This window comes from Zingiber officinale, chromosome 6B (assembly GCF_018446385.1).
Source record: "Zingiber officinale cultivar Zhangliang chromosome 6B, Zo_v1.1, whole genome shotgun sequence".
Lineage (NCBI taxonomy): Eukaryota > Viridiplantae > Streptophyta > Magnoliopsida > Zingiberales > Zingiberaceae > Zingiber > Zingiber officinale.
In genome coordinates, this window is record NC_055996.1 from 9,760,606 (window position 1) to 9,775,925 (window position 15,320).

The 15,320-nt window shown below is 32.5% G+C and overlaps 1 protein-coding gene across 1 annotated transcript; it reads right to left on the reverse strand.

The window, feature by feature from the left end:
• Window positions 1–320: 320 nt before the first annotated feature.
• Window positions 321–13,456, reverse strand: LOC121991920 (phosphatidylinositol/phosphatidylcholine transfer protein SFH3-like). Its single transcript, XM_042546005.1, has 11 exons — window positions 13,255–13,456; window positions 13,144–13,172; window positions 11,536–11,619; window positions 11,386–11,439; window positions 10,825–10,902; window positions 2,747–2,800; window positions 2,182–2,241; window positions 2,016–2,111; window positions 1,156–1,257; window positions 973–1,053; window positions 321–676 (listed from the first exon to the last, which is right to left on the reverse strand). Exons 1-11 carry the CDS (start codon window positions 13,307–13,309, stop codon window positions 359–361), a joined length of 1,011 nt encoding a protein of 336 aa, XP_042401939.1. The 5' UTR covers window positions 13,310–13,456; the 3' UTR covers window positions 321–358.
• Window positions 13,457–15,320: the final 1,864 nt, after the last annotated feature.

The following is a 15,320-nucleotide window of genomic DNA, read 5'->3' on the forward strand; positions in this document are numbered from 1 at the left end:
AAGGGTAACCGTAACCGATGGATTTGGAGGAATGTATTAAAATCAAAACAAAAAAAAAATGCAAAAAAAACTAAAGAAATATTATATATAAAATTGTCTCCATAAACAAATTGACACACCATAATTTTAGAAATATATTAACTTAAATACCAAAAGAAGTCTACATTCTCTAAGTTTGGAAGCTTACGTGCCCTCATCCAGCTTCACAATTCACCCCCCTTAAATGGCTGAAAATTTTGAGGCTACTTGACTTGACTGACTATTCATCTTGAAACTAAAACTGCATCCAGCGAATGCAAGTGGTTTTTTGCTTATAGAAAGATGATATAACTTAGGTTCACCATGTAGCGACTTAGCATTATGCGCTGTCGATGTTGAGATCGCTGAGTGAGTGGATGAGCCCATTGTTGTTTCCGATCTTATGGAGCTCTGACTCTATGGTTTTTACGATATTAATCCCCTCGGAGCCTGGTTCGGGCACGTCTACGTGAAAAGATCCTTGCTTCAGGGGTGCAATGAATGGTCTGCCTTGTGCTTGCTGCTTGATGTAGCTGTAAAGCTGTTGGTGGAAGGGATGGTCCAAGGAGAAGCAGTCATTGAATCCGGTGGATGAATATCGAGAGGAGCCAGAACCTTCTCTTTTGCAAAAGTGGGGAAGACTTGCATAGTCCATTATCTGCATTGATCCATCGACAAGAACACTGGTAAGGATGGGAAAAACATTCATGCAAATTCGAGTGAAGGCCCTGATTTAGCCACCGGCTGGATAAGGGGTGAGATGCAACTGGAAAGTAGGGCTTCAATTACAAAATAGTGCAACAATTTATCACACTTTTTAGTCAGAAAAGAACACTTGATCATAACTAGAAAGGGCAGTAATAAGATTAGCATTCTGTGTACAATTGTATCAATTAGTCTGCATTGGAGAAGCTTTTGGTATTAAGTAAACAAGTATAACTGAAATTTTTGTACCTTCAACAACTCATCTCTGCCACAACCTTGCAGCACTTGCACTTTCCTTCGTGTTCTTTCTTGCAATAGAGGCTTGACAACCTGGAAAAACAAAAACAAAATTTTCAGTAAGTTTGCGTGCTTCTTTCAGCAATAGATCGACTAGGTAGAGACCATTCTGAATACAAAGCCATTGATGTTTACCTTCCAGCATGCTGAAAATATATATGGGACATTAACAATATAATAAGTCTCTGTCTTTTCGGGGTAATTTAGGTCATCAATCGTGGATATCGTCGTTAGTAACTGCAATGAATATTCAAACCGTGTTAAGGGAATGCATACATATATGTATACTAAATAATCGAGATACCTGCTTAGAAATATTTCAGAAGAAAAAATATATACTGTTAATTAAACAAGTTACATGCATATTTGCTTTTGAAAATGCTCAATAGTTCCGTCTGATAGCCCATCAATCCAATGACTACTTGTGCATCCCAGTAAACTCGTGACTAGAGGTGACAATTCATGGTATGTCATGCTAATTGTGTTATAAACACATCATGTCATTGTGTCAATATAAAACTATATTAACTAACATAGTGCAGGCAATTCCATTACTATACTTAATATTACCGCCTGCATGACTCCATATCTCAAGCATACACAAATGATTCAAATGTAACAAACATCCCACTTGAGCATGCAATTCTCCCTAAATGCATAGCGTGTTGCCTTCCTCCAAGAAGTCTACATCAAAACCACTCAGGAAAAACTCTAGATTGAGCATCTTGATGAATTCCAGAGTTTCTATGATAGTTTTGTCTCATAAAATAAAGACTCTGTCTGACCTTCAATGTAAATTGTTATGTGAAAGTTTTAGTTTAGAAGATCATTCAAGTACAAATTCTAATAAACTACAATTGCTTGCATAGTTGGCATACCAATTACCAGTGTTTGTGAAATGACGGGTAAATTCAGCCACTTGTAACTTATTCAACAAGAATGTAATAGAAAACCATAGTGGCCTGAAACAATAAAGAACATGGCAACAAAAATACCTTTATTTGACTCAATGCTGAAAGCTTTAGACCAGTCATATCCAAAACTTTCACACAAGTGGCAATATGGCGTCCGTACTTCTTAGTCGCAGCAGGCTAAAAAAAAAAAGAATAAATGGAAACAGAATATACACTTTTCAAGTAGACAAATCAGATCGCAGCTCACCAAGATGACGCGATCGCGATACTCATTCATCTGAATATGTGATTGTACATAGTAATGAACCTGTATGCAATTGGCATCTGAATAATCAAACTGTTACAAGAAGAACAGTTTTGGTAACAGTCCTATAGGATATTATTGAAAAGTTTTGGTAGAAGTTCTATTTAATTTAATTGGATTTCTAATTAGTAATTTATTTATTTCCTATTTTTATTGAGTACTTTTAGGAATAGAGTTAGTTCTTTCCCTATTTTTTTTGTTTATTTTCAATTTGTTAGGGTGGGAATCTTTAAAAAAATATGGATTCCCCATGTAAATCAATCTTTGGCTAATAATTTTCCTCTTACGGGTTTCAGCACTCTATATGAGTTCATTTATTTCATTATATTGGATAGTTATGCCTCATACCACGCCAATTTCATCTCAACCCTGTTTGTGAATTTTGATTAGATTTTGGTGTTGCATCAGCGAGACTGATAATCTCTCATTTAATTTGTCTAGTTGATTTGCTTTTAGACCAAAAGGTAACAGATTGAGTAAATATAAGAAAGAACTTTAGAGAACTTACTGATGCTTTATCATATGCGCTGAGGCCAACACCTATTGCAAAAACAGGGTTGCCCTGTCCAATACGAAGACAACAATAAAATTAGAAATTATCAAAATTTCAATTACAAAGGGAATTTTGCAAAATTGTTCTTCACAAAAAGGCCTTATAGTCTTTATAGAAACAAAAGAATTTACATTTTCTTTGAATAATATTTTTCTAGAATCTATATTTCCTTAATCTCAGGTTATGACAAAATGGATATTTATCTGTTATATAGGATGAGAAAGTTGGAGAATATATGAAGCAAGACAACATCCAAACTCCAAAGAACAAAAGAAAAGAAAATAGAAAAGATAGTTATAAGCTGAAATTACCTTAACTTGTAAGTAGTATACATTTATTATATTGTTGCAAAGAGTTATCGATCCTACACAATATGCAAATCAATTTCAGGCATTAAGCATCATCTTGGAGTCCAAAACAAAATGTTAAACCTTCTTGTTTAAATTTTTCTTGCACAAACAACATGAAAAAGAAATATCAATGTGATATCCTCTCACTTTCCCACTATGCGAACTTACAAGAGAAAGTCAAGTAATAGGCTACCAATTTTATCCCTTAGTTATCCCTTAAAAATAAAAGAGCAGAAAGAGGTATTTTTATCTACTTTTTAATAAAGATTTAGATGACCAACTTAATTTAGGTAATTTAAGTAGCTCAAATGAGTATAAAAAATTAAATTTTTATCGTAGAATTTAAATTTCTGAAGTACAACAAGATTTAAATGAGATGCACAATAGAAAAAACTGTTGGACTATATGATATTCTGATAGAGGTATGAAAGTGTCTAGGGAAACAAAGTATTGAATGACTTACAAAATTATTTAACATGATATTGAAAATGAAAAAAATATATAATCAATGGAGGATAAGTACTCTAGTTTCCTTATATAAAAATAAGGGAGACGTACGTGCAAACTATAAGGGTATTAAACTAATGAGTCATGTCATGAAACTTTGGGATAAAGTAATAAAAAAAAAAAATTAAGGATGAAGACCACAATGACCGAAAATTGATTTGGTTCATGTCTGGAAGGTCGACAATTAAGCTATATATCTTCTTAGATAACTAATTGAAAAATATCGGGAGCAAAAACAATATCTATACCATGGTTTAAAATTTCGAGTTGTGCCGGAGTTTCGGTCCTAGACCAGAACGATACGGTTTCGGTATCGTATTATGCCGTGCCGATACAGTTTCGGTAGTTTTAGTTTTAAATATAAATGTAAGGCAAAACAAATAAATATATTTTTCTTTAAAGAAAATTGATATATGAACAACTCAAATTAAAATTGATACATCATAATACAATACCTTACTAATACCAAAAGGAGTGACGTGAATCAGATGGAAGCATTGGTTCTTGCAACATTCTGGTTAAATCAACTCCATAGTTTTCCAATGCTCAGATTAAATAATCATCCCATGACATGCAATATTGATATTGATTTCTCCATATGTTCATCAGCATGTCTCGGTTGACCACTGAAAGTTGAATTTGAACTGACACCACTGGAATTGGAACTGGTACAGGTACAGGCAAGGATAAGGATAAGTATACGTCCCTGAGCTCTGATATGATGGATCACCATATGATGCATCAGAACTATAATAAAAAGGCTGAGAGTATCATGAACTTCGATCAGAATTAATCTCAGCTAAACTCTCCCGCATATCATGATAATTATGAGCTTTATTTTGTTTGTCACCCTTAGATCGACGTTGATACTGAGTTTTAATAATTCTACCTATATGATCTTTATTTTGGGTTGCATGTGTGTAATCTTTCTCACACGTCCAAGGCTCCAGTGCCGGAGTAGGAGGAACATAAGTGCTACAGCCACCAGATGCATCACCACTGCCATCACTTCCATTAGTACTTGCACTGCTATTGACACCACTATCATCATTTCGAACTTCTCGTCGGACTATAGTGTCAGAAGTTGATGATGTTTCATCACTATCATCATGCTCTTGCTCATCAATTGCATTGAGTGGATTTTCACTAATTCACAATTGACCTCTTTCTTTAAAAACAAGAGTTTTGAATTTTCTTTTCTTTTGAGTAAAAATTGCAGTAATTTTACCTTTGTCTTTATCTACAGACTTTGGTTGACTTTGAGGTTGAGATGTTTAAGAACGTCTCGGTCGTGATCCGGAAAATCGAAATTCTTGGTCAAAAGCCTCATCATTGTATTCTTCGCTGACATCTCCTCTAGCTTGTATTTTTTCAATCTCTTGAGTACGAAATTGAGATGGTCGTGGTGGATCTCCAGTTTCATCAAGTAAGGGATTCTCAGCCTCCATGACACTCCACTAATCCATCATTGGATCATCCTCAGTTTGAACAAATCCAATATCAAATGGGTCTACATCACTAGATTCTTGTTTTTCCAGTTCTTGTTCTTCTGTTATCGCTCTTAGTTGAAGACGCATATTATAATGAACGTAGACCATCTTCTCCAAGCGATGATAAGAAAGATGATTGCGTACTTTTGTATGAATGAGGGAGAAAGTTGACCAATTTTTTTCGTAACCACTTGAAGACATTGTTTGTGAGAGAATTTGTATTGCAATCTTTTTTAAATTTGGGGCTGATCCTCCATATTGTAACCACCACTCAATTGTAAGATAAATAAGAATAATATTAAAATAGTATTTATATTTAGTGACAACAATTAGTAATAATTTTTTCTATATTTACTGCATCCATTTTATATCTGCATGACACTGCAAAAGAATCACTAAAAGAACCATATGCCTCTCGAAATAATCGACTTTCATTAATAGTCTCAGCAGCTAATTCTCTATTTTTTTGGAGTCTTGATATTACATTTCTGAGGGCTACTAATAGATCTTCATTTGTGGCAAGATTATAACGATATTGATATGTCGGATTGAGATAATAACCTAAAATAATTAAGCATATATATAATTATTAATAGTAATATTAAAAATTCTTTATCATAAAAAATACGCATTTGTCAAATGAATATGTTTTCCCATTTAATTATCCCATCTTGTAGTGATTATATCAATATAATATTAATACTTGGTTGGTGATTGTAGACGTCTCTTAATTTCCTCTTTCGCTTCGTGAATTAGACGGTAGACGTTGCCCATTGTGGCTTCTTGTCCATATCGACTTTACGTAGAACGATGTACAAGGGTTCCACTGATATAAGAATATCTGAAATATAGTCCCAAAATCTAGCAAATATAATAATTTTTTGTACCTCCCTTCCTTCAGTAGAACTAGAGTATCGAGAGGTTTCCCAATCTTCAGAAGTGAACATGGCTTTCAATCCGACTTTTTTCTGAAATAATGATTTTAATAGGAGAAAGTGAGTTGCGAACCTAGTTGCTCCTTGTCGTAAAATCTCCCCATTAATAAATTTCCTCATTAATCCGTGAACCCAATGATGATTATAAAGCAATTTTGTTAACGATTGACCTTTTTCCACTACCTTCTTTACTATATTGAGTTTACCAATATCTACCATCATCAAATCAATATAGTGAGTTGCGCATGGTGTCCAAAATAACGTTTGATATTTTTGCTCTAGTAATTCTCCAGCCCTCTTGAAGTTGGCACCATTGTCTGTAATTACTTGCACTTTATGTTCTGCACCTATCTCTTGAACTACGCTATCCATCAAATGATATATATAAGATGCATCATGATAATCTGCAGTTGCATCAACAGATTTATGAAAAATCACCTTTCTATTGCAGTATAGCAGAAAATTAATAATGCTCATCCGTGTAGGTCCTGTCCAACCATCACACATTAATGTAACCCCATATAAGCTCCATTGCTTCTTGCATGATAGGATCCAAGTTTTGATTTCCTCCACTTGTTCATCTAAATACAGACCAATAATTTCATATGCAATTGGAGGTTGAATACCAGGTCCAGATTTTTTAATGTTGGACATCATGCTGCGGTAGTATGTGTTATTTGTCGCATTTGGAGGAATTCGATTAAAATGAAAAAAATTTAGCAATACTTTGACCTATTGATTTCTTCTTCTCCCTTGTATAAGCATCATCAATCCTAGTCTGTTTGCTAGCTTGGTCTGGGAATGCTAGTGGATCAATATCAACTGCACGCCTTCGTCCCATAGAAGGAAAGAAACGACCAATACCACCTTGTGTTGAAGTAACACGAATACTTTCACTCCTCCCTATTGTTGTTGCAGTAGTTGAGCCACTTCCACGAGCACCAGCTAAGCCACTTCCACAAGCACCAATTATAGCACCATTATGTTGCATATGTCGTTCATATTCATATTGAGTTCGAGAGGCACTAAGAGCTGCTAAAATTCTTCATCATTTGGATCTTCACCACGACCTTCAAATTCATCATAGACTGGCCGCCTATCAAGCATTTCACGTTGTTATTGTTGTTTATGCTTTAATTCCTTTTTGCCATCAAGTTCGTTTTTCATTGCACGACGAATTTCTTGAGAAACTTTTGGACATTTAGAAACATCTGGATATCCACCAACAAAATGTTGTTTTAGGCGTGTGTCCCACCACCACGTCTAATCACATCGCAATGCAAACATTGCCAATGAAATTGATTTTCTAATCGACGTGCATGTCTCCAAGCTGGATCATAAGATTGTTGTTTTGGTGTCATTGCCTATGCGTTATAAAAATGTAAATATTCATAACTATAAAAATCAATAAAATTAAATTTTTAATTAATAAATATGATAATTATATTATTAATTATCAATTTAATTAATTATCTATTAATTTATATAATATATATCTATATAGTTAGTGTTTATATATTTTGTACCATATATAATAAAAATTACTTTTTATATATTTATATATAATTTTAAAACTAAATTTATTCAAAACATCTAAAATTATATATTTTTTAAAAAATGGTTAATAAATAAATAATTTAAATTATTTATTCAATTAATAAACAGTTTAACAATTTTTCTTATAAAATTTTCTAATATATCACAAATTAAATTATTTAAGTAAACATGAAACAATTAATTTAGATATATATAGAGAATAATTAATAGATAAAATTTACTATAAATTAGTTAATAAATAAAAAATTTAAATTATTTATTCAATTCATAATCAGTTTATTTTCCTCATAAAATTTTCTAAGATATCACTAATTAAATTCTTTAAGTATACATGTAATAAAATATTTAGATATTAAATAATTAATAGATAAATTTTAATAGATTTTTTGATAGATTTTATTTGTATTTAATATAAAAATAATTTTAAAATATTAATTTATATATAATTATATAAATTAATTATTAGTTCACTTAATTAATTATTTATTTATAAAAATATACTAATTTGTGATGGTTTATTTTGGAAAAATACATTACATTTAAATAAAAAAATATGAAAAATTAGCAAAAAAATGACTAAAATTATGTATAAAATAAGTGAAAATAAAATGCAAGTGAGTTATAACATGCCTAAATAAATTTTAGGTCATAAATGATCAAATTGCTAATATTTGACTAATTTAAGTTAATTTACTTAAGATAATATTAAGGAATTAATTAGAAAATTAAAGATTAATAAAGGGATATAAACTTCTATACTAAAAAATAGTCAAAATTAAGTTAATTTTTTAAAACTCCAACTCATAAAGGAAATTGGTCATCTATTTAAATTATAATCTACTTTATATAATTCTGTTTATAAATATTCTATATAATATTTATATTAAATAATTAAATACTATAATTTATATTACAGAAAAATTAAATTTATTTAAAAGATTCAAATTTATTTTAATTTTTGAATCATTTATAAAATTTTTAAATTATTTATAGATTCTTAAATTATTTTAAAATTTTAAACTATTTTTATTTATAAAATTAATTTAATATTTAATTTTTAATAAATTATAAATTCAAAGTTTTTAATTAAAATATTTTTATTTTTAGTATTTTTAATAATAAATAATAATAATATGAATTTATATGTCATAATTATATTAGTTAATTATAATTTATATAATAATTAATTAGAAATTATGCATATTTTAAATAATTTATTACATATTTATGTATATAATTTTAATTTGATTTTTAATCAATTACAAATATGAATTTAAAATCTAAATACTTTTATTATTAATAAAAATAAATTTATATATTATAATTATATTAGTTAATTGACAATTTATTTAATTAATATTAATTTATATATATATATATATTAAATAATACATTATATAATTATATATGTAAATATTTATAAAAATTTAATATAACACTGTTATAATAATTATAATAGTTATAAGTTATAACATATAAATAAATCTTTTATTTCAATATAATGGTTTTAATTAAAACCGATATATTAAAGTTTTTATTAAAAAAACCCTATTCTCGCGATTATCGTGATGTCGCCGCCATCCCCCTCCTCCTCTGCTCTGCTCGCGATTCAGATTACAGCTTCTCTACTTTTAAATTGAAAATTTACTTCGTTACCTGCCGAAGAAAAGTGATCGCCGCCTCGCTGCCTCGCCGCCTCGCCACACTGACCCAATCTCCGTCGCTGATGCTTTCAGGTAAGTTTTCGTCGTTTATATAATGTTTTTTTCCCTGATTAAAGTGATCTCGTGATCGACAGAAGGAATCCAATCGATTCCTTTTGTCGCGCACTATGCCGCAACTGGACGCACGCGAAGACGCATGCGATGACGATCCGAACTTCACGCCCTCGTGCTGTGTCGGTCGTGTGCTGTGTCGGTCGCGTGCCGGTGCTGGTCCCCCGTCGGAACGGTAAAATCTGTGAGTTTCGAGCGGAACGGCTCGGTACTTTAAACCATGATCTACACATGTTATTCATTGACTTAGAAAAAACTTATGATAAAATCCCAAGAGAAATTATATGGAGAATTTTAGAAAAGAGAGGTATTAGCGTAACATATATTGAACTAATTAAGGATATGTAAGGATATAATGACCAAAATGAAGACTTCAAGTGGAGTAACTGAAGTAATTCCAATAAAAATAAGGTTACATCAAGGATATGCTCTAAGTCTCCATCTTTTTATATTAATTAGGACAAACTCACTGCATACATTCAAAACACATATCGTGATTCATATTGTTTGCAGATGATATTGTTTTGGTAGATGAAACACATGAAGGAGTAAATACTAAACTAACAGAATATATGAAATTTAAATTAGCAATAGTATACATAATGAGACAATTATTAAGATAGGAGATGACGAGTTGCCTCGAACTGGAGAGATGATCATTTTTGCAAAACGATGAAGTGATTGAGAGAGATGTCTTACATATAATACAAGCAGGACGGTTGAAATGGAGGAGAGCGAAAGTTCTACAAAATCGCAGTTAGACCTACTATATTATATGAAGTTGAATGTTGGACTATGACTCGAGCACATGAGCAAAAGATGAGAGTTGCAAAGATGAGGATATTAAGGTAGATGTGTGGACATACGAGGATGGACAGAATAAGAAATGAAAGTATTAAAAAAAAAGTCGGAATTACATTTGTTGAGGAAAAACTCCGAGAGACACGTTTAAAATGGTACGAGCATATACTTAGATGACCAATAAATATTCCAGCGATGTGGAACTATGACAAACACGCATATCAAACGAGGAAGAGGACGACCAAAAAAGACTTGGTTAACAATGCTAAAACAAGATAAAATTTATTTAAGTATAGATGATGATATAGTAGGGAATAGAGCCCAATGTCGTAAAAGAATCCATATAGCCCACCCCACCTAGTGGGTTAATAATGATTGGTTGTTGTTGTTATTATTATAGTTATCCCTGATGTTAGTTTCTACATAGTATGTATATGTATTTCACGATTCAGAAGTAAAAAATATAGACAACTAGAAAGGTACAACATGAGCCAGGACACCCAGTCCTGTAAAGTACAAGCAATGACAGATACTTCTGTGATTAACAAAGATAGCAGCATGTAGCATGGATAAACTGAATTAATTGGAAACATATTAGCTATAGAAAGGGATCATTACATCCTTAGTGTGTCCTGACATTCCTATAAGCTGTGAATCACGAATCCCTCTATACAATTCAACTGGAGTTATAGGTTTCTGCATGGAAAAAGGAAAATTCATTAGAGAATAGGAAAACGTATATGACAATTGAAGGTTCAGTATATTGCCATCCAGCACTTAGAGCATTTATTAGGCTCTTGTTGATCTTATAGAAATCATTGGTTTCCCAGATAAATACTATTTTTACAGGAAAAATCTGGAAACTATGGTGAACTGTAGCTAACTTGTCAATGATTTTGTTTCAGCAATTTCTTTCTTAAAGTTTTTTTCCCTTCTAACTGATCTCTTTAAATATGTTTATCTGAATATATATATCTTGCTTATCTTAAACCTATAAACAAAAAAAAAAAAGTAGCTGCAATTGTCATTTGTTCATACTACATTTGAAAGTATAGGCAAGTAAAAGTCCCAGATAAAAGTCAACTGATCCAAAAAAGTATTCCTTAGCATTTAATCCCATAAATCGAAGTATTTTCATGGCATGAATGATATATTGTAAAAGAATTATAAGAGACTTACAGAGAGAATATCATCAATATGATTTTGTATCCTCCAGTTTAGAGAGTCTACCAACTGCGATAAAAATGGACATCTGGATTCAGAATTAAAAATGGTGTTTTCTCACTTATAAACAAGAACCAAAATGCATGTAGCCCATATACAGAATACCATCTTTTGTGCTTTGAAAACATTCCACTCTCTAGCCTTAAGAAAACGTGTGAAAGTTACATTTGGATGGCCCTGATGAACATTCTGCAAATCAGAAGGTGCATATTGAGTCATGGAAGATAAATTAAATAGAGCATAATCTCATCTTAAGTAGCATGGTTGCAAAGCATCACCTATTGAAAGAACTACCAGATAATGCACAAAAAAGTACGGATTTTTTTTCGTTAGAAAAAATATTATCAGAGAATGGATTTCCATCTGTAAAATAAAAACTATTACAAGATAATTCATCTAGATCATGAAATGGTTAATCATGTAGGATAAAATAGGACGGCTAGAAAAGGGCAATTAGCTGATAACCGAAAAATTAAAATTTTATTCCCTTAAAAGTAGAAGGCAATCATCAATGTTTCTCACCCTTGAGTCAAAATCACCAAACCTTCAATCCCTTAAATGCGCCAAGCCTTTCAAGCTTTCTTCCTCACATCCTTAGCCTTGCCTTCGACCTCATTCTAGGACTTTAATTCATTAAACCAACAACCAACTTGCCACATGAGCAAAATTCAACCTGCCAAGCTCTTGGTCAACCTCAACATCTTGGTTCAATAATCTTTCAACTCAACCCCATCAGTTATGAACTTTCTAAGCCCCCCAAGTGTATTATGTCAAACTCTAGCACATTTGATGCGTGTATAAAAAACACAAGATAAACTTTCTTGAAGTTTGTTAACCGCATCAAAACAACATTATTGATTTAGTCCTACATCCTACATCAATAGTTAAAAGGGCGCCCTTTTTTCATTTATTGTCAAAAGGGCGCGGTGCTATTTTTCTAAAAATACCCTTGTTTTTTTGCACGTGTAGCAATTCATAGTTGCTACAACATAATGTTACTAGTGATGACCAGAGTTGAAAACTCTATATTGTGGCAGTGTTTAATTTTTTTTTAATGAAAAAGGAAAAAAAATGAGATGGGTGCCCTTTTGATAATAAATGGAAAGGGGCACCCTCTGACAATTCCTATAAAAAGGGGCGCCTTTTGATTTTTCCCCGTCTCATTAATACGAGCAATACAATTTTTCCTATCCCCAAATTCAATAGATTGTTTCACATAATTGCAAAGCTCTATGGAACCGCTTCAAGGAATAGTCAAAATGTCCTATGGTAGACTAGTAGGTTAACTGGGTTACTAGAAATAGATTAGTGTGTTACGATCCAAACTCTTTTTTTTTTCTCAATAAATGGGGGACTTCAACATAATGAACCAGCAATTTTCCATCGTCGAACCCCATGAGCAATTAAGCTCACGACTGAAAGATCTAAGCTGAATGCTATCTCAAGAAATCTCCATTTACTGATCAAGGATACAATAGAAGCTATCGCCAGTGGAAGCATCAAAATGTTCAATATCGTGGCATTGAAAAATCAAATTTTATTTAAAAAACAAAACACTCGCTTACTTGTTCTTGGAAAAAATAATAATAGACTTCCAGTTCTCTTCAAGATACTTAAGAAGAAGTATAAGCACGCATAGAAGAAATGCAGATCGTCAAATTCCGAGAAACCAACGAAGCACCTACACAGATCTAGCGAGAGAAAAGTACAAACCTGAAATGTAACCTTCAAATGCTCCTCCACTGCGAGAAAACCGACCCGTACAGACGTCAATAACCATAAAAACAAGCCAAATCTACAAGAAAGGAGGAGAAAGAAGCCAACCTTGGTCGATGAGCACGGAGAGCTGCTTGATCACGTCCTGTGAGGCGATCCCCATTGTGCTGCGGACGGATCCGCGGGAGGAGAGAGCAGTAAATCTCGGGTTAGGGTTGGAATTTGCGTGAAGTTGGGTGATTTCAAAACTGGAGGAGAGGACCGGACTGCCTTCGTCTTCCCTTCTCAGTTCTAGTCTTCAAACACTCTAATTTCTTGTGCTTTTATAAATGGAGAAAAAGGCAAGGGAAAAAAAAGGAATTTTAAATAAGGGAAATATATGTATTTTAAGATGCATTTTCATATTAGCCCTTAACTGATAACTATTTATACAAAGAGGGTTATTATTGGAGATAACGCTCAACCTAGGTTGCTAAGTATCGCTGATCCTCCGGGTAAATATAGATGGATAAATCAGATAAATCATAAGAGATATTTTTATCCTAATATAATAACACTTTACATAGAAGTAGAGTTGTCAGACGGGTCAACCCATGACGGGACGGGTCGGCTCGTGGCTGGCTAACCATTTGGCAGGACGGGGCGGGCCAATCCGCCAACTTGGCGGGTTGGGAAATTTCCAACCCAACCCATTCTAAGGCGGGTTGTGGGTTTGGCGGGCCAACCCGTGGGCCCATAACAAATTTTTAAAAAAATTAAAAAATATTTCATATCTTCAACATTTTACTTCGAAAAAATTTTCTACAATTAAATGTATACATAAACATGTATTTTAAATATAAATGAACACAAACAAGTACTTATGTTGGATGAAAAGTATTATTTTTATTTCCAAATTATAACAAAGAAAGATAATAAATTGACATAAAACTTAGCTTACATATGCTTTTTAACCCGCGGGCCAACCCAAGCCCGAGCGGGCCGACCCGCGTGGGTCGCGGGCCTAGGCGGTTCGGCCCACGACGGACTTGGGTTGATAAAATTCCAACTCAACCTGCTTAAATTGTTTGACGGGACGGGTCAACCCGACGGGTCCAATCCAAATTGACGACTCTACATAGAAGAAGTCAGATATCCAACGAAGTATTTTATATTCACTAAGAGTTAATCCTACTACAATGAGGGTTATTAAGAATTTATCACAAGGTGTAATATTATGTTTACTTGGAGGGAAGGAAATCAATTTCATAGATTGGCATAGTTCTTGACGAGGGAAGGAGTATGAATTGTGTTTCAGGGTAGGGTCTAAACGAATCGAATCGAATTGAATATGAAGAAAAATCTAAGGCTCGAATTCAGCTTGAATTAGTTATATTCGAGTTCGAGCTCGATTTGAAGCTCGAAAAGTTTAAAAAATTTGGCTCGAATTCGACTCGAATTAGAGCTCGGGTTCGAGTTTGACTCGAAAGATTCAAACATGTTCGTGAGCTATTCGAATTATTATTCAAAAATAATTCGAATTATTATTCAAAAATAAGTACTCGAAAGACTCAAAATTTATTTATTTAATATATAATTATATTATATTAATAAAATATTAAGACTCGTGAGCAGCTCGTGAACTATCGAACTAAATAATTTGGGCTCGAGTTCGGCTCGAAAAAAATTCGAATATGTTCGACTTTAGCTCGAATTCAATAAATTCGAATACAAATCAAATATTTATCAAACCGATTTAAAAAGCTCACGAACCGACTCAATTCATTTACACATCTATTTTAGGGTCATGTAAAAATATAGAATTGAATGTTAACATGGATGATTTTCTTCCATCCATGTAAACAAGTGCAAATTCTAGTTGACTAATATATGATGATATTATTATCATAAGTCTAAGAATTAAATTCTAACTAATAGTCAGATCTACCCTACTTCCTATGCTATTCAACTATCTAAAATTAATAATTATTCATAATTGAATTATCTTTTTCATGTTACCATAAGAAGGAATTGACAGAGGCAAGGTGAACGAATGCTTTTTGCCACCCAGTGCAAATTCTAATTTTACGGTCTCCTCACGTTCAAACGGATCTTCTGAGTTAAAGCCCCTAAGCTTGGAGGACCGATCCTTTAATTTATAAATTATGAATCTATTTATTTTAGACCCTTAATTT